General features: G+C 35.3%; 1 protein-coding gene across 4 annotated transcripts in view; it reads left to right on the forward strand.

Moving 5' to 3' along the window:
- SBI1 (Leucine carboxyl methyltransferase) overlaps positions 1-21891 on the forward strand; it is a 118795-nt gene that overhangs the window by 64952 nt on the left and 31952 nt on the right. Inside the window, exons 4-6 of one of the 4 annotated variants that reach the window (XM_089786485.1) lie at positions 15420-15467; positions 21034-21115; positions 21450-21552. In XM_089786485.1, the coding sequence (XP_089642611.1) occupies positions 15420-15467; positions 21034-21115; positions 21450-21552 (233 nt within the window). Of the gene's footprint in view, positions 1-15419; positions 15468-21033; positions 21116-21437; positions 21553-21891 lie in introns of all 4 variants that reach the window. The other 3 variants (XM_089786484.1, XM_089786487.1, XM_089786486.1) reach the window with 3 other exon arrangements.

Genomic DNA, 21891 nt, shown 5'->3' on the forward strand with positions numbered 1-21891 from the left:
TATATACATATATATAGGCATATATGTATTAGATCATATATTATTCTTATTCTAAACAGAATTCAAATTTATCATTCTATAAACCAGTATTTGACTTATAGTATGATTTGCCAACACCCAATGTTTGTTGGCAATATAAGATAGCCTTCCTTTCTTATTTCAAATGCTCTTGTGGATTCTCATTCTTTCATGAGTAATTAATTTATTATCTTCCAACATACTAAATATTCTGCTGTTTGATGATCCCCTATTCAGTGATGATTGTAGCATACTTTGCTTTCATTACTTTGCTTTCATTAGTCTTAATGACTTGCTGATAATTGAATTACTCTTGGGTATGGTCAGAAGTAAAATGTTGTGTGTTACCTGATGGCTTTTGATCTGAAGAATATGAAAACTCCTTCCACCCCCATTTGAAAGATCAGGCGATCTCCCTTAAGTACTCCACTATAGACATGATGTAAGAGTTGCTATCGTTTAATCCCCAAACGACACATCCCCTCTTATAAACGGCTGCATCCTTCAGTTACCATCCTTGAGTTACCAAAATATATGTCTATATAAGCAATTGCTGCAGTTTCTTTACGATTAGTTAGGAAGTCTTGTTGACTATCATAATTGCTTGTTTATTCTCAGTGAGGGTTGGTCTCCTACAAGTCTTGATTATTGTTAATAGCTATGGTGCCTAACTAAATACTTAGTGCATATGTTCCAATCATCATTCATCTCTAACATCCATTTATGAATAATGTTTTCTATTAATTAATATGGTTAACCTGTTCATAAGTTTATTGTTAAAGCATGTAGCTTTGGTCTGACAGTGACTTTGATCAGATCTATATATACATATGTATATATGTATACCAGATGTACATACTGTTGTATATACATACATATATGTATAATGGCAGTATATGTAATTCTGCATATGATCGATACAGTTGAACTGATGAACATATATATATTATCTAAGATCACATCTCAGCCATGATCGAAACTTATTCTGATTCCTTTGATTTAAAGATCATTATCAATCTATATAAATATCAGGCTGCATATGAATAATGAATTGAGTTCATTATGATCAGTTATGCATGTTTAAGACTCGTGTTAAGTCTAACTATAATTGGGTATGATAAAAAAACATTGAACTGGTATGACAGTGAATGGTCATGTCTCCATTTAGAGACATGCCCATTCACCCTCACACCCCTCCGTGTAACATGTATACTCGATCTACCCGACATAACAAGGCATCGAAATCAATTAATGCAAGTATATCAAAGGATCGATAGCATCTCAAGTTAAAGAACATCCTTGTTATCTTTGTTATTTCTGTACTAACTTATACAGATTCTCGGAGCAATTCAAATTCATTGACATCAGTGTTCAAATCTGCAATCAAAATTGTGCATCAGTCAGCCTCACATTGAAATCTGGTAAGAAACTTTACATGGTATTCAAGCCTTGTTAAGGAGAGATCTCATTAAGTTTAAGAGATCAGATTTCACATTAAGTTGCAGTCTCTCATTACTCTTCAAGATTACAAACATGTTAAGATTCGAACACCACCTTGCAAGTGCTGATAACTTCGAATCCTAGAAACTTCGTATAATGACACTATCAAAAGATAACAAATTAGATTCCTTTGTAAAAGAAGAAAAGGAAGAACCTAAAGATGATCTAGAGAAAACTCTATGGATCGAGAATAATGAGAAGGCCATAAAGATAATTGTGGATGCCGTTCGAGATCACATAGTGCCTATTGAGGCAAAACATGCAATAGCATATCGCATATATAAAGCTCTTGAAAATGCATTCATAGTAAATAACACTGGTAGAAAACTTGCTTTTAAAAGACAAATGAATAATATCAACATGAATAAGGAGAAACAGTAAATGCCTTCTTCATGAGAATCACAGAATTGAGAGATCAATTATCTGCAGTCAGTTATGAGATTGACAACCGAGAATTATCCCTAGTACCGTTAGGAGGACTACCAAATTCTTGGGAGTCCTTTGTACAAGGTATAAGCGCAAGATCTAAAATTCCAAAACTAGATTGATTAAGATCTGATTGTCTTCAAGAAGAGTTGAGATTAATGATTAAAACATAAAACCTTAGATGAAGACATTCATGTTCTTAACACCAACTCTCATAAGAAGGGTAAGAAGAAGAACAACAAAAGGAAAAGAATCTTTCATGGAAAAGGACAGTCAAAATAGAAGAAAGACTTGTCCAAAATTCAATGTTTCAGATGTGATCAATATGGACATTATGCACTTAATTGTCCTGATCGATCAGAACTTCAAGCATCATTTTCCAAAACTGATAAATCAATTGAAGGTCAAGATTCTAAGAAATATGCCTTCTACTCAGCCCTGTCTAGTCAAATATCAACCAAGTCCAACACTTGGATAATTGATAGTGGATCTTCAAGACACATCATTGGATAATTGATAGTGGATCTTCAAGACACATCATTGGATATCAAGATAACCTAGAAAGCATGCAAATAGAAACAAATGAAGAAGTTACAATTGGGGATGATTCTGCACATTCCGTAAAAGGAATTGGGACTTGCACCATCAAATTAAAATTCGAAAAATCTATTCAGCTTTCTGGAGTAATATATGTACTAGGTATTAAAAGGAATTTAATATCTATATCAGCACTTGAAGATGATGGTTGTAGAATTATTTTCATGGAAGGAAAAGTGCTAGCATGGGCTAAGAATTCAACTATAAAGAAGGCTCAAACAATAGGAGTTCAATAAGGACTATTATATGAGCTTTGCACTACGACAAATCTTGCACTTGTTCATGAGACTTCAGATTCAAATGAAATCTAGCATAGAAGATTAGGTCATATCAACTTTCGTGCTCTAACATCTATGAAGAAGTTGGTAATTGGAATTCCCAAATTAAGTCAAATTCACGATAAATCCTGCAAAGGTTATGCCTTGGGGAAAAACACTAAAAAGTCATTTCCTCATAGTTTGAGCAAAATTAAATATGTGTTAGCACTAGTGCACTTTGACCTATGTGGACCCATGTCTACACCATCCATAGGAGGGTTTTCGTGCTATGTGATATTTGTTGATGAATTTTCAAGGAAGACATGGATATACCTACTTAAGTGAAAGAATTCAAAACTATCATTGAAATCTTTTCAGAAAAGAAAATTAAAGTTCTAAGAACAAATAATGGGAAAGAATACACTTTTGAAATATTTAAAGAATTCTGCAAACTTGCGAGGATTAAGAGGGAGTTTACAGTTCCCTACAATTCTCAACAAAATGGAGTTGCTGAAAAGAAAAATAGAACCATTGTAGAAGCTGCCAGGGCTATGATATATGATCAAAACTTGAGCATGTCATTTTGGGCTGAAGCATCTAATACAACAATCTATATTGAAAACAGATGTCCTCACTCACATTTGGAGAACAAAACTCTTGAAGAAGCATTTTCAGGAATGAAACCCGACATTAGCCATTTAAGGACATTTGGATGTCCTGTGTATGTTCATGTGCCTAAGGAGAAAAGGACAAAGTTAGGACCTACTGGAAGAAAAAGAATTCTTATTGGTTTTAGTGAAACAGTAAAAGGATACAAAATCTACACACTTAGATAGAAACAAATAGAACTCAACAAAGATGTCATCTTTGAAGAAGATATTGCTTTCAAAAGAGCCAAAATTTCAGATGAACTAGATATAGATGACTTATCTTGTTCCCTAGAAGAGGCTCTTGCTCCTAAGATTTAGAGGGAGTCCCTTGAAGAGACTTCAAATGAAAATGAGACCCTTCCAGAGACTCAAGAAGAGAGTCTTGATAATAATTCTAAAAGGCCACTACGTGCTAGGAAAATTATAGAGGAAGGAGATGAATTTGCAGCACCTTCAGGGACATTCAAAGAAAGCAAAAGACCTTGAAAATTAACATACAATGCATTCATGTGTAAGATTCCAAACTCTGAACCTTCTAATGCTTCAGAAGCACTTAAACATCAAGTTTGGAAGATGCAATGGTGGAAGAGTATTACTCCATACCAAAAAATGATGTTTGGGATATAGTTCTTGGACCTAAAGGAAAATTTGTTGTTTTATCCAAATGGCTCTTCAAAGTTAAGTATGCTACAAATAGTAACGTTGAAAAACATAAAGCTCATTTCGTGGCTAACGGATTCTCTCAAAAAGAAGGAATTGACTTTGAAGAAACTTTTGCACTAGTTGTTGTTCACCGTATGGGTAAATAGATTAATGCACACAGATAATGAATAGGAACAACATAACTCCTTGTATTATTTGCATATGCCAAAGACATTACATAATGCTCATGATGATGATTACAATGATTCCGGAGGGTGTATAAATACTTTCCTAAGAACCTTCTCGAAGGGCCCATCGGCTACATGACAAGTATCGAAGGGTCCGTCGGCTACATAACAAGAACCTTCCCGAAGGGACCTGTCGGCTACACAATATCTACCGACGACATCATCCCCCCCAAAAGGAAAAGTCGTCTTCGGACAACAATTACAAAATATCCGAGACAGATTAACAAAACAGAGTACATTAGCTGACTAACTACAACAAAATAGATATGTTTCTGTCACACCACTTTCACATTCATTTTGTGCCTACATCAAACTGGTCTCCAAAATATGTTGCATCTGTAGCCTCTGCTAACACAATATTGCCTCCTTAGCTGACCTTGATAGCCACCTGTGCCGCTTTCTCTGCTTCCAATTCCTGGGTACCTTGAGCCAAGTTACATTGTACTGCCTTCATTTGGACGATCAACTCCTCTCGAGCTCTCTATGCCTCCACCAAGATAGCTTCACGTCCAACATTTACTCCAAGTGCTTCAAAGCGTATCACCCCTCTCGAAAGGCTTGCTCTGTTGCTCTCTCTACCTCTGGTACATAGACACTCTATGCCTGTAGCAGCTCTAAGTCTCATCACTTGGTCACACTTCCCACGACTGATAACCGCATCGACTGGGGGTCGAGGGGCAGTGCCCTTGCGGGGTCCTGGGGCAGCACCTCAAGCGCGCTCCCTCTCTCAAATCCACACAAAACTCTATGGAACACACCTTTTTTTTGTGATTTTCTACCGATCCCACACTCTTTCAGCCAACCACTTGCATTTTCTACCAGTTTATGTCTTTCCCTTCCTTTTGGCATCATGCGTTATTCATTCTGAACATTTTTTATTTGTTGTCTTTTTTTTTTTTTGTGCTCCTTCTGAATGCTTCCTTCTGCTCCTCTTCTGACTGCTTCGAATGTACGGTGCCCAATAAATAAATTGCAATTGCCATATGGCAATCTTTGCTTACTCTGCTAGGTGATATCGTCATACCGTGTTTGCTGGAGGTATATTTTTTTCGCTGATCCTTGACTGAAATGTTCGTACGAATATAAGGCTATTAGAAGAAGTCGTACGGTGGTCCTTTGACAAGATCACTGTACAAACGCATCAGATATCCTTCCATAAACTCGCCGTACGGACGCCTCAGGTATCCCTTCATGACATTGCCGTACGACCTTCTTCAAACCCCCATATCTGTACGGAAGACCAGATGTAAAAGGAGGCCAGGGATTATTGAGATTTTGATATATAGTAATCATCTCTTGTAGATCAGAAGTTGGAGGACCACTGGAAGCCAGAAGTGAGTGCATTCATGGTGCTTCTTGTTGTTTCTACAGCACAAAAGAAAACTTCTTGCAGTTTGAGCATTTAGGTTCTGGTTTTTAGACACTCGGAGACACTCATATTGACTCTTGCAAAAGGGGCAGCTAGTCCAGAATCTGTCTTTCCCCTTTCGAGATGGTTGCTGCTCTCAGCTAGATCAGAGACTAGGATACGGAAACTGGAATTCAGAAGGGGGCTTGGCGCTCATCATGTTGTCTACTAGTGTCACTTTAGCATAAAATATCTTCTTGCAATTTGGGATTGGGTTACGATGAGGGATCCCGGTATGGAGAGCCAAGTAGAGGCTTTGATTCATGAGGTAGTGAAGATATACAGGGAGGCATATTACACTCTTCAGAGGAGTCAGGCGGATTAGGTAGTAGCTGAGAGAGCTCGGGAGGAGTCAGTTGCTAGGTTAGCTTCAGAAAGGGCGGCCTGGAACTCCGAGAGGGTAGCCCTGTTGGACAGGCAAAGTCAGCTAGAGAAGTTAGCAGCAGAAAATGAGCAGTTGGCAACTGAAAAGGAGCAAGTGGCAATAGCAAAGGAAAAGGAATTAGGGGAAATTGCAGACATGATGCAGTCAGCAACTAGAGCTTTAGATGGAGGTAGAAGCAGAACTGAAGGTTAGGAAAGAACAAGTCTACAAGCTGTGGGTGGCGCTGAATGAGTTGAGAGCGCGGACGACCACTACGCCAGGGACCCATCCTGCTGTTTAGTATTTATGTATTGATGTACTTGGGTTATTTGTTATTTTGAGTTTTGTTGTATTATCGTTCGGAGATGACTTTTCTTTTTGGGGGGGATGATGTTGGTAAAATTGTGTATCAGCCGATGGGTCCCTTCGGGAAGGTTCTCATTATGTAGCCGACAAGCCCTTCGGTAATTGTCATGCAGCCGATAGACCCCTTCGGGAAGGTTCTTCAGAAAGTATATATACACCCTTCAGGATCATTGTAATCATCATGAGCATTATGTAATGTCTTTGGCATATGCGAATAATAAAAGGAGTACTGCTGTTACATGTTTTTGTTTATTGTCTGTACGCATTAATCTATTTACCCCATACGGTAAATAGTTGCCAGGTTTACCTCAGTTAAAACTGTAATAGCCATTGCAGCAGCTAAAGGTTGGAAAATTCATCAAATGGATGTAAAAATTGCTTTTCTAAATGGAATAATTGAGGAAGAAGTATACTTGGAACAATTAGAAGGATTTGTGACTCATGATGATGCCTCCTATGTATGTAAATTGAAAGGGCTCTATATGGACTCAAACAGGCTCCTCGAGCCTGGTATGAAAGGATTGATAAATATCTTCTACGTCTTGGATTCACCAAGAATGAAGCTGATCCAAATCTTTACTTTGAAGTAACTAAAGGTGATATGTTGATTCTAATTCTTTATGTTGATGACCTTCTGATTATAGGAGAATACCATCTCATTAATTAGTGTAAGAAAGATTTGAATTTTGAATTTGACACGAAGGACTTAGGGATTCTTCATTACTTCCTTGGATTGGAAGTTCGTCAGAAGTCTGGGAATATCTTCCTACATCAAAAGAATTATACTGTTGATAATTTGAAAAGATTTGGAATGTGGAATTGTTGACCTGTGTCAACACTTATGGAAACCAACTTACACAAGCTAAAGGAAGCAAGTGCTGAATCCAGACTAGTTGATCCCACTTTATATAGATAGATAATTGGGTATCTGATGTATCTTGTGAACACTCAACTTGATATTTGCTATGCTGTAAATGCATTAAGTAGTTCATGTTTGAACCTCGTGAAATACATCTTGTTGCTTTGAAGCATATATTAAGGTACCTTCAAGGCACTATTGGGTATGAACATAAATATGAGAATACCAGCTTGGAGTTGCATGGATATACTGATTTTGATTGGGTTGGAAGTGTAAACGACCGGAAGAGCACATCAGGATGTTGTTTCAGCTTAGGATCAGCTATGATCTCATGGATTTGTAGGAAGCAAGCTTCAATTGCTTAGAGTTCTACTGAGGTCGAGTATATTGCAGCAACTATGTGAGCTAGAGAAGCAATGTGGCTTTGAAAATTGCTTTCTAGCCTATTCTGTGAGTCTCTGAAACCTACCACTATTCCTGTGATAACCAAAGTTGTATCAAGATATCCGTGAATTTGGTATTTTATAATAGATCCAAGCATATAGAAATTCCTTACCACTACGTAAGAGACATGGTGGAAAGAAGAGCTATTCAGTTGGAATATTTTAATATAGGTGATCAAACAACTGACATTCTCACCAATTTCATGATAGATCCAAGCATATAAAAATTCTTTACCACTACGTAAGAGACATGGTGGAAAGAAGAGCTATTCAGTTGGAATATATTAATATAGGTGATCAAACAATTGATATTCTCACCAAGGCTCTTTCTAAAGTGAAGGTTGATCATTTCAATAACACTAAATATGACAATTAGAACAATAAAAAATGCTCTAAGAGGGATGCCGAATAGGTAAATATTATAAGGCATTTAATAGGTTAAATCCATATGAAGGATATTAATGCATTGCTAGATCCGTAGGATCAGCAGTCTAGACCATTATGTTATCAGAGTTATTTTAGGATTAACACTCCCTCTTAACTTGATAATCATAATGAGAGATAATCATACCTAGCAACATCAATTATGATGAATAAGTATAGATTGATACTCTATATCTATCTGAATCCTCTAAGCATGTGGTATCATTGAACACATGATACAATGTCATATTACCATACCTATGATATGATATACTTGTGATTACAGAATTGCATGGAATGCAATATATAGGATAAAGTTTGGAGAATGATTAAATTCTTCCTTTATCCAAGTTGTGAATCATAGGTACTGGCAGGCCTATATGACAACATGATCCTGAGTTAAGATTGGATTAACACTTCCTCTTAACTTGATAATCATAATGAGAGATAATCATACCTAGCAACATCAATTATGATGAATAAGTATAGATTGATACTCTATATCTATCTAAATCCTCTAAGCATGTGGTATCATTGAACACATGATACAATGTCATATTACCATACCTGTGATATGATATACTTGTGATTATAGAATTGCATGGAATGCAATATACAGGATAAAGTTTGGAGAATGATTAAATTCTTCCTTTATCCAAGTTGTGAATCATAGGTACTGGTAGGCCTATATCACAACATGATCCTGAGTTAAGATCTACTAGAACACAGGATAAACTCTGGAGAATAATAAAATTCTTCCTTTATCCAAGTTGTGACTCATAGGCATAGAAATGTCTACATCACAAATGATCTTGAACTCATCTAGATCTGAGAGTAGTTCTCTACTGTTCAACACATTATCTAAGAGATCTTCATCCCTCATAATGTCTTTTATACAAGTGTTCATTATCTTAGAGATCGTCACCTCTTAAATAATGAATACAAATGGTGAAGCCCATAATGGTTAATAGCCTGACAAAAAATATTTCATTAATAATTTAAAGAATACAATTGTTTCATAATTCAACCATACCAAGTCTTTTCCTGAAGTGGTCTATCTTCACTCGAGAGAGGTTTGGTAAGAATATCTGCTATCTGATCTGCAATACAATTGTATTCTAATTTTACAGTATTCCTGTCTACCATATCTCTAACATAATGGTAAGGAATTTCAATATGCTTGGAGCTGTCATGGGATTTACAGAGAGCTTGATGGAACTCCAATTATCACAATGAATAATTGTAGGATTCATGGCTTGACCAAATAATCCCACAAGTAACTTTCTAAGCCAAACTACTTCCCAAGAGGCCATTGCTGTTGCAATGTATTTGGCTTCTGTGGAACTTTGTGCTATTGATGACTGCTTTCTACATATCCATGATATCATTGCTATTCCTAAGCTGAAACAACATCTTGAAGTACTTTTTCTTTCCTTAACACTTCCACCCCAATCAGAGTCTGTGTATCCATGTAAATCCAAGTCATCTTTCTCATATTTGAGCCCAAAGTTAAGAGTGCCTTGTAAGTATCTTGTAATGTGTTTGACTGCAACTAGATGAATCTCCTTTGGTTCACACATAAACCGACTTAAGGTGTTAACAACATAGCAAATATTAGGTCTTGTATTTACCAGGTACATACGAGACCCAATCATTTGTCTATAAAGTGTAGACTCTATGGAGGGTGATTCTATTGTTGCTTCCTTAAGTTTATGTAGATTAGTCTCCATTGGAGAAGACATAGACTTGTAGTTCCACATTCCAAATCTCTTCAAGGTATTTAATGTATACTTTCCTTGATTAAGTATGATGCTGTCAGAATTCTGCCATATTTGTAGTCCTAGGAAGTAATGAAGAAGTCCCAAATCTTTCATCTCAAGTTCTTTGATTAGATCTTTCTTGCATTGATCTATGAGATGATCACCACTTGTTATTAGTAAATCATCAACATACAATATCAAAATTACCATATCATCTTTATCCCTTTTATAATATAGATTTGGATCAGCTTCATTCTTGGAGAATCCTAAGCCGGTGAGATACTTATCAATTCACTCATACCATGCCCTTGGAGCCTATTTAAGTCCATAGAGAGTTTTCTTGAGCCTGCAAACAAAATCTTTAAGGTTATTATGAGTTTCAAATCCTTCAGGTTGCTCCAAATATACCTCTTCTGTAATCTTTCGATTCAGAAATGCTGTTTTTACATCCATCCGATGTACTTTCCATCCCTTCGATGCTGCAATAGCTAGGATTGCTCTTACAGAGGTGTATTTGGCAACCAGAGTAAAGGTTTCTTCATAATCAATCCCCTCTTTTTGAGAGAATCCCCTGGATACAAATTTGCCTTTATATTTCTCAATACTACCGTCTGTAGCATGCTTGATTTTAAATATCCACTTAGAAGAAACAACGGATTTTCCTTCAGGTCTTGGAAGAATTTACCAAACATCATTGTTCATAATGGATTGGTATTCTTCGTCATGGCATCCTTCCAAGTTGTACGTTTAATAACATTTGAAACATTGGTTGGTTCTAATTTAGATAAATCACTCATGTTTGCTGCATAACTAGAAAATCTTTTGGGTCTTTTGCTTTCTCTAAAGGTTCCAAATGGTGCAACAAACTCTTTTGCTTCCTCTACTGTCTTAATGGCCCAAAGTCGTCTTTCTTTGGATTTTGAGTTTACTCAAGATTAAGATCTTGAATTTCATTTTCAATTTCTTCAATGTTCTCCCTCTGAAACTCTGATTCAGTATTTCCTTTAGAACTAGGTAAGGGAGAGGGATCTCTAGAACTTAGGGCTCTTTTGAATACTAAATCTTTTTCAAATCTTACATCCCTACTAAGTTCAATATTTTTCTGACCAGGTATGGAAATCCTATATGCTTTAGATGTTTCACTATACTCGAAAAAAATACCTTTCCTCTAGAGGGTTCTAACTTAGTTCTCTTTTCTTTTGGAACATGTATAGATACTAGGCACCCAAAAATCCTAAGATGGCTTATATTAGGTTTAACCTTAGTAAAGACTTCTTCAGGAGTTTTATCTCTAAGATAGGAATGAGGACTTCTGTTTTGAATATAGACAATAGTACAAGAGGCTTCTGCCCAAAGATAATATTCTAGATTTTGATCAAATATCATAGGTCTTGCAGCTTCTATAATTGTTCTATTCTTTCTTTTTGCTATTCCGTTTCATTGTGGATTATAAGGAACAATATACTTCCTCTTAATTCCTGTTTCTTTACAAAACTCTTTAAACAAATCTGAAGTATATTTCCCTCCATTATCAGTCCTAAGAGTTTGAATTTTGTGTCTTGATAAGTTTTCAGTTAAGTTTTTGTATTCTTTAAATCTCTTAAGTATTTCTTTTGATTCTTTACACTTTAAGAAGTAAATATATGTTTTCCTAGAAAATTCAAATATAAAAAGTAAATAGTACCAGGATCCTCCAAGAGAAGGAATAGACATATGTCCACATAAATATGAGTGGATTAATTCCAAAACATTGTTAGTTTTTCTACTGCTATCATGAAATTGACTTTTGTTGTTCTTACCCAGGGTGCATCCTTTGCATATGCTTGAGTGATCTTTATTCAACTTAGGTAAACTAGTTACCATCTTTTCCATAGTTGATAAGGTTTTGAAATTTAGATGACCTAATCTTCTGTGCCATATTTCGTTTATATCAGCAGCTTCATGAATTAAGCCTTGAATAGGTCGACTAGATTCTGTATTTAATTCATATAAGTATCCCTTTCTTTGACCAATCAACTTTGATTTCTTAAATGAAGAGTTCGTAGACTAGGTTAATACTTTACCATCCATGAATGCAACATTATGTTCATCATCTTCAAGTGCTGTAACAGAGATTAGGTTCCTTTTTACTCCTGGTACATAGAGTACTCCTTTGAGATATAGAACACTACTCGACTTCAGTTTCAGGGTGCAATTTCCAATTCCTTTGACGGAATGTGTTGAATTATCACCGATGGTGACTTTGCTATCAACCTTTTTTGATATAGAGTCTAGTGCTTCTTTTTATCCTATAATATGTCGAGATGATCCACTATCAATCACCCATGCCTTACTTGAGACTTCATTTGATAATGCCGAATACAATACACGATTCTTAGGATCATGGTTATCTTCTTTCCTAGTAATGTTTGTACAGTTTACTTGCTGCTTAGAATTCTCACGGCAATTAGATGTATAGTGTCCAAATTTTTCAGATTTGAAGCATTTTATTTTGGATAGATCTTTCTTAGGTTTGTCATTCGTTTGATTACCCTTTTTCTTCTTGAAGTGTTTCTTCTTACCTTTATAGGAATTTGTGTTGAGAACATGAAGTTCTTCATCTTTAGTTTTCAACTTTCCCCCTTTCTTAAGTTTTCTAGATTCTTCCTGAAGACAATCTCCCTTAAGTCTATTGAAGTCAGGAAGATTGTCTCTAGCACTTACTCCTTGTGCGAATGTTTCCCATGAATCTGGTAACCCATCTATAGCCATCAGTGTTAGTTCCTTGTCATCAATTATGGTTCCTATACTTGCAAGTTCAACTTTTAGACTGGCAGCCCTTAGGAAGTAAGAATTCATCGATTCTCTTTTCTTTATCTGTGTATGATTTAGTTGCCTTTTTAGTGCGAGGACTCTAGTTGCATTGTTGACCTCATATGCATATAATAAATCATTCATCATATTAAATGCTATTTGATGTTTAATTAGCATGGGTACTATTTCATTTTTTACTCCATCTAATATGATCTACATGGCTTTTCTGTTCCCTTTACTCCAGATAGTTTTATTAGGTTCAGTAGCAGGTTGTTTGGATGCTGAATCAACAAACTATTTTACATTATTTTCTTCAAGAGTCGTCATGATTCTGAATTTCCAAGCATTGAAGTGTTCTTTCCCATCAAACTTGTTCTTGGGTTTGATTGTGTATGCCATTGAAGATAGAAGAATGATGCTAGATATCCTGATTGTTTAATTTGTAGAGCCTAGGTTCGACTACTAGAGCTCTGATACCATGTGTAGTTTCTGCAAATTCTACTAAAACAAACTGATATTAAACATTTCTAGTGCTGGAGATGAACTTGCTTAGTTAAGGATGATATATTAGTCCCTCTTACTGAGATAATAATTCTGCAATAATATATATTCTGCTACAAATTCGAATGAGGCAGAGAATACTAAAGGAACAGACTTCTTGTTCTTGTGTGTCCTTTATCCACATGCCTATCTCATATATATAGGGTACCCAAGAGTCATGTCCTAAGAAAGGACATAACTCTTCCTTGGTCAGCCCTACAAACCAAAGGATAAGTTAGCCCAGATTGGCGTCTCATCTAAACAGATTTAGTTAGTAAATGTACTAACACTAAATATGACAATTAGAACAATAATAAATGCTCTAACAAATGCTCTAAGAGGGACGCTGATTAGGTAAATATCATAATGCATTTAATAGGTTAAATCCATACAAAGGATATTAATGCATTGCTAGGATCAGCAGTCCAGACCATTATGTTATCAGAGTTATTTTAGGATTAACACTAGACACACTGCACTGCAATTATAGTTCATAAACTTTGCATCATGACACCTCTTCTCCTATCACACATTAATCTGACATCACTTTTATATTGTTGTTTGAGGCAATGGAAAAACTTTAACTCGTTTCCAATGGTCATCCTCAAAATCAATTCAAATCTTAAAAGCAAGAACCAGTACCTTGAATTCTGTGCCTTCATGTCGGCCTTTTCACAGATATCAACTCACTTTACCAAACTTGATCACAAATTGTACCGGTTCATTGAATCTTTCCATGTTAACTCTGCCTGTTAACTGTTCTTCCTTCTGTAAACTGCAATCTTTAAGAAATCCTGACTTCCTGTACATACCCAGTAGATTTCTCTTCACAATCATCTTCAATCATGTCTTACAAACATATCTTGTAAGCCATAACTCATAATTCACAAAAACATTCGTCGTGGATCCAAAACATTCAAGCTGAATGCCTTTACCGGTTCATCCTATACTGAACTGTTTGAACTCTCTGATCAATTCTGTTACCAGTATATCTGATCTGAAAGTTGTAGATCATTTGGTTGCGAGCAATAACAAGACACAAATTATGATCTATCGAAAACTTCTATCAAACATTACTGCACATCATCACACGAACAATATTATCATTTAATATGTAGTATTAATTTATATTATTATTATTAATTTTTTTGATCTGTAGTGGGCCGAAGCCTTAGATTAGTTATTGATACTTGTTGTAATTAATTTAATTTATGTTTTAAACTTGAGTAGACTCAAACGCAAGACCTCCCACATGAGAGGCTCACAACTTACCATTGTGTTGTAGGCTCTCACCTAATTTATAATGTTTTGAGTCTTGTTTTTTTTGATAGGTAATAGGTCAAAGCCAAAAAATTATTAAATAAATATAAAAGTTTTACATCTTCATTCAGTGTGGGCACTAGCAGGAAAGAACAAAGTCAAGAAAACCTCTGGTTTAGCCCAGAACTTTTGCAAGTTCAGAAATAAAATGCAATTTTTTCATAAGGTATGCAAGGCAGAAGTGGCTAAGGATAAAGAATCCTCATTTACAGATATATACTTTCCATATTGATTGAATCTTCTTGTTGTAAGGCCTTAATCGATTTTTCTTTGCTTGTCACCTTTTCAATTTTGTGTGTTAAGGCTTCTCAAAATTGGTGGGATAGATGGAGTATCACAATTGGGCTTCAATCAGGGTACATGACATCTATACTCCTTTCCTATTGAATAACAGTCTAGAAAACATTAGGCAAGAGCCTACAACACAATGGTAAATTGTGAGCCTCTTATCTAAGAGGTCTTGGGTTCTAGTCTACTTGAGCTTAATAAATAATAATAATAAATTACAACATATAATAATTAATCTTGGCTTCGGCCTTTTACCGATAAAAAACAAAAAACAGTCTAGAAAACATTAGATTATGTATAAAAGTCTAGTAAATGTTAGATTATCAATTTTTTTGGAAATTTCTTTAATCTTATCTTGCTCCTTTTTGTTTTAAATGATGTGCTCTTCCATTAGATTTTCCTGATCAGGAAATTTTGACTATGTCAAGACTTATCGGATATCTTATACTGCACAGCATAACCTGCCTTATGGAACAATGCTATTATTGATCTTATTTACTTTGTTTAAATAATGCAGGAAGAAGGGAAAGCTCCAGCACTATATGTTGAGTTAGACTTTAAGGAGGTAGTATCATCTTTGTTGATTAATACCATTTTCCTTTTTTCTGTAATTAATTTATCTTGATTTTTCTATGCTTTTTGGAGATTTATTAGTCATTTTGTCATGCTAGTTTTTGGCTTATTACATTCATTTGATAGTTTTACTGTTTTACATGCAGCTTTTTGTAGTTACAAATAGAGAATTTTATTCTGCTACCTTTATTTTGCCTTTTAACAAATTTCAGTTGTTCTTAATGTTGGCAATTGGAACTGATCACCGCCCCATCGAGGCCATGGGGCTAGCTTAATTTGATATAGATATTAGTACTCACACGAATCCAATAACGGACAAAGGGACTGCAAACTCTAAATTAGTTATAATGATAAGCATGAGTTTTTTGCTCATCCCCAATTAAGGGCTGAAAGGGAAATAAGGTGGAGAGCATAGAAGACCAGAAAAGGCATCAGGGATACAAAAAGGCCCTGATGATAATAAAGATATACAAAAATAAACCCAAGGTAGGTCAGGGTGTCTTGTTGGAGTTTTTTCAACCTACATTGGCTGACTGAGTTTGAATTTCTTATTGACGTGCAATATAAGCAGAATCTCTTCTAAAATAAATAGAAAGGATGAATTTTAGGATCTTATCTATGCCAGTTCTCTCTCCACGAAGGTTTGAAGGCCTCTCCAAGTTTTCTTTCCCTTGCTAGTGGACAAATCCATACACTTCTCATTTCAGTACTAGACTTGCTCAAGATTATATAACACCTTGACGATGGCTTCCATATGAAGACAGGATAGATGTCATAGTTGGATTTTGGAGGTGTTTGGCTGAAGTTAATTCTGCTTGCATAGTGATTGTCAACGGGCAAATAATAAGTAATTAATACAAGTTAATTCAAACAAGTGTTCTGACTTGATTATCTATCATATATGTAGAGCACTCTGCATCAACAAAATAGCAATATATCACTCAATATAGGGTTTTAAGTGAGATGCTCTGGGAAAAATTAATGAGCCAGACCACTAATAATTAATAGTAATAATGCCTCTAGGATGGCCTCCACATTAAGACAGGATGGCTGTAATAGTTGGATTTTGGAGTTGTTCGGCTGAAGTTTATTCCACTTGCACACTCAGTGTGATTTTCAATGGGCGAATAATGGGTATTTAAATATGATTTATTTCAAACAAGTGTTCTGACTTGATTATCTGTCATATATGTTGAGCACTCTGCATCAAAAAAATAACACCAGCTCACTCAATAAATTGTTTTTAGTGAGATGCTCTGTGAATATATTAATGAGCCAGGCCACTAACAATTAATAGTACATGTAAAACTGAAATGTATTTGATCTAGATTTCTGTCTTATATTCTTTAACTCTTGTCACAAAAAATCAACATCCATCCACAAACATGTTTATTTCTATGAAGTTGTGGGACATAAAATCCACTCCATAAATTTTGACTAAATTGAAATAATTTGGACTAACAGTTCATAATAATGCACACTCCAAATGCAAAAATGCGGGAAACAGAACATTATTAACACATATTGTGTGACCTTTGCAAGTGTGCACAAGCATCAATATTGCAGGATATAAATTCGCTATTTGTATTTTGACTAAAATGTTATGAACTCCATTTACAATTGCACACTGTATACAAATTGCAGACTATTAAATTTTCAATCAGAATAGCATAAAACAAAGAGAAGGTACCTTAAAAACACAAGAACACCTGAGAAACCCTGTGAAAACCACCCTCCTTGAGGGAAAAACCCAGCCACCTCAAGAAATATCGCTTTATTGAATAATGAATGAGTCTGAATACAATTTTCACAACATAATTAGACTGAACAGCCTTAATGAGCACTACACTAATTTTCTCTTAACAATAATATTGACTCAGATATACTTCAGTCACAGAATGATAAATGACTTCATATAAAACTGACAGTGCTCCACACAATACTCATCTACAGACAGACTCATGACAATCTGAATCATATATACACAATAACGATAAAATAACTCCTGCTATGAGCATACACCCTGCTAATAGTATAGATGCTAGCAATCAGCACTCCCCGTTCATAGCCTAAGAATATACTCCACCACATTACCAAAAACATTCTACATGATCCGTCAACTCCCACATAGTGGTGACGATACATTGTATTTTATGACTCAACAGCCACAAATACAGCAGTTACAAACAACTCTTTGATTTGCAAATACAGCAGTTACAAACAACTCTTCAAATTTTGATTGCTGACATACATAAAGGAATACATTTGGAAACTTGACTACCGTGGCTCACAACCTGACGGCAGTTACAAAGAGAGACCATTCATGTGCTCCCGATGAAGACTCGTCACAGTCTTCAGTGATTGTCATCAAGAAGTGTAACTCTACAAAAAGATAATCGTTAAGCATCAAAGACCCTCCACAGTCTCAGAAAACCCAATCATAAGAAAGGACTAGTATTGACAGCAGATAATAGACGTTCTCTTTTAATGGAAAATATCGCAATCATAACACTGATGTAATGTAATGTCTCCTGTGCGGACATTAATTTATTAATTCAAATTTCTCTATTCAGACTCTCTGCAAACTAGTTTTATATATTTCTTCCATACTTCTCCATATTAATCCATATTATTTTTCCAGAGTCATGCCTATATATTTCTTCCATAATACTCCCTATATATAATTTTCAATCTTAGAGTCATGCCTTTTCATAAATAATAATTATATTATATTATACTAATAATGTATATTATATAAGTAATGTATATTATATAAATAATATATAAATTATATTACTACAGCGGGATCTATATGTTGGGTACATTTATGGTTATTCTGTAAAAGTGGTTGGCACTGAACAACAACAATTATATTCCATTAAAGAACTCTGATAGTTGTTTATGTATTGTTTATTTTCTATTGTGTTCATTAAGCATAAGGGACAACCTTTTGTTGTGACTGCCAAGCATAAAATGGAATTGGAATATATAAACATTGAGTGAGGAAGTTCAGCCCTCGAGGGGAATAGTAGTATTTTTAATTTTTTTTTGTACAATAAGCAATGGGGATCAAGGGAGATCAATCATGTCTCCTATTGTACATTATAATAGAGGGATGGCCCATGTGGATTGAGTGGGATCAAATACTTAATGAGTATCTCTAATCCTTCACTTATATGAGTGGTTGATTAGGGAAAAGTGATTGAATGATACAAAACAGCAGACATAATAGGTAAGAGTGACAATTTTCAGATTACACAGACTGACAAAAAATAGATAGTAACCTGTACGCACCAAAAACAACCACCAAATAGCAGTACTGACCTGTGATTTCAGTTTGAGGCTGATTTGCAGGGAAGCAATTTCCCAGGGCGTCTTGTTCTTGGGAAGAGGTTGCCTAAGCTGCCCTATCCTCAGCACTTTTCAATAATCCAAAATTCAGATTGTTTGTCAAATCCTATGCTTTCCAGATTTTGGTTGTGATGCATTTGTCACCTGTTCCCGCACACAGAAAAACAGGGAAAATGTTGTGTAGAGGGGTTTGCCTTGGTCAAACCCCGTTTTGGAATCAACCTTGAAATGAAATATGGTAAACGAAAGCATTTTTTCATATAGCAGAGGCTAGATCTGAAAAGTGAATTATATTTTATCTTGGCAATGCAAATGCTTCTTTGAATCTGATCGAGTATTTTGATGCAATAACTTTGACTTACCACAAAAACTCAAAAGGTAATCATGAAATTCAAAATCTTTGGTAATGGATGTTGTCGTTTGCCACAATGCTTGAATGCTTGAATGATGATTTGAAACCTTGAACGGATGCTTGCTCTATGATCTTCCTTGATGGTGGACTCCTTTGTTTGGCCTTCAATGAGGGAAAGAAGATTGATCTATGGAGAAGATTGCCTTGAAAAAACTTTGAATGCTTGTGATCTTGCTTGAGAATGCTTGGATACGAAATTGAAGGAGAGCTCCTGAAATCTTGATCTTGTTTACGAAAATGAGGAGAGATAGGCTGCCTTTATACCTCTCACAACATTTCGGAGCTCAAAACTCGAAGGAGGCCGACATGAATTTAGAAATCCTACTAAATCTACAATATGAGCCCATGATTCAAATTTCGGCTAAAAAATCAGGGAAGAGCATCCTCTTCCCACTAATTAGAGACACGAAATCAGAATCATAGGTCCCACATAATGAGAGGATGCCAAATTTCAAGGTACAACTGATTACAGGGTCAGGAAGAATGCAGGCCACAGATAGCAAGATAGGGCCCATGTTGGAATATAAGTTATTGAATTCGTAAAATAAGAAAAGAGCACACTTAGAAATAAAGGCTCATTGATTTTTGGTGAGAATCAATTAAGAGGGGACTCCTAATATTAATTTAATTTAAATAAGGGTCCAATGAGTGCTAGGAGAGTGTGAAAGCAAAGTGGGAACCCACACATGCTAAAATGGGGCTCTATTGAGCATCTAATTATAGGTGCTTACAATTTAGGACAGAACATTTTCATTATCTTCTATTTAGGATTTTATTGTAGTGACCATGCTACAACATGACTTAAATGAACACGATTATTACATAAAACTTTTTTGAGGGATTGTACTTCAATTTTTTAGATATACTTATTTACCAGAATTTTGGAACATTGATATTCAATCTGTTCCTGTACAGTTTGCCCAGAGGTGCTTTTTTGAAAATATTGACTGCGGAAGTTTATTGTCTCTAATTACTAAATAGATGGAAATGTATATGAATTGGCTATTGTACTATAATATGATCATGTTCTTTTTGTGGGTTTTTTTATCAGTAGTTAGATCTTTGTACTCTTTTCAAAGTTAAAAAACTTCCAAGCTGCAGCAATTAATTCTTTCTTTTCTTTTTTCTTCTATAACACGCTGTAAGCTTCTCAGTATTTATTTATATCAACTGGCTATATAGATATTTTAAAAACTGTACTGGATTTAAAATTTGTGTCATCTTCCTGTTGAAAATGCGCATTTGTGATTGAATTTTGGTTATTACTTCTTTGATGCATTGTTAGCACTTAGCAGGCTCGGTGAGTTGCCAAGTACTTGCCAAAAAGAATTCAAGGCAAAGTTTTGCAGTGTTGACTTGCAGATTATTAATAATTATGGGAAGTTTTTGAATATTTTTGGCAAGTTTTTCGACAGTTACTTGGTGAGGCTGAGCCACTGACTCGTGGCATGCATCTAAAATATGGATTAAAACACTAAAACATCTATTTTAGTTGTTCTTATAAGCATTGGCTTTTGAAATTAAATATGATAAAAAAGTTTACACTCTGAAAGTCTTCATTTTGCAGATCCCCATGAAACTCATTTGATATATTTTCAGCCCTATTTTGCATAAATATAATTTTTTCCCAAAACTTCAAGTGTCACTTTAAGTTGCCAAGTTTTTGCGGAGTCAGAAATTTCTTGTCTGTGAGTCCAAGTTTGCAAACTATGCTTTGATGGACATCTGGAGAGTCTAATTTTCATTACTTCGAAATACTTAGCGGTTACTAATTTATAATGTGTTGTTTGTATAGGTGACCAGTAAAAAGGCTGCAATAATTAATTCTCATGAACACTTAAGGGACAAGATTGGCAAGTCACCATTAATTTCACAAGGTAAGATTCCATGTATATAAATTTACTAGTGCTCATTGGTGAAGGTAGCGAAAACAGCTTATATGCTTCTCTGTGCTTCCTCTTCCTGTATAAAGACCCTACAAGAAAGCTGTTTTCGTTTCCTTGTATGAAGGCAAATTGAAATCCCATCTAGATCCTGAAACCAACCTCAAAAGATCCAGGGTCTTAATTTTGGCTTTCTTGTATATAGCCAGTAGATATCATCTGGATTGCTGAAATCAAGCTTGAAGCTCCTAAAACTTGTCATCTTATTAAAAGCAATCTTCAATGTTTCAAAAGCTAAATTTTTCTAAGCTGTTAGTCTTCCATGCAGAAAGAGGAGAAGTGCATGGTGAGAAGTATAAGCTTCTGCCAGTTGATTTGTGTAATATCAAGGAACTTGATGCAATTTTTGATCTGGCTCATTTGGATTCTAGGTGAGGAGCGAAATCAAAATTTCCTGCTACATATGGTTTTTTAATTGTAGTATGTTTTGCCAAATCGCTATTTGACAGATTTGTGTTCTGAAAATTATATGGTCGAGATAATCTTGTTAGGGTATTGAAGGTTTTGGTCCATTGGGACTTTTTTAAGTGCTAATTTTGATTGATAACTGCAACGACGACTGCGGATCAAGACAGCAGGCATTTTCATTGTGATAATGCAACTGCAAGTTGTTTTGTGTAATTTACTAATTTCTAAAATAAGGCTAGATTTGCTTTCTAATGCTCAAAAAGAATCCTGATTGGCTGAAGAGTAGGATATGTACTAATGTG

The sequence above is a fragment of the Cupressus sempervirens genome, chromosome 6 (assembly GCF_028749045.1).
Source record: "Cupressus sempervirens isolate cs-2001-9-10 chromosome 6, ASM2874904v1, whole genome shotgun sequence".
NCBI lineage: Eukaryota > Viridiplantae > Streptophyta > Pinopsida > Cupressales > Cupressaceae > Cupressus > Cupressus sempervirens.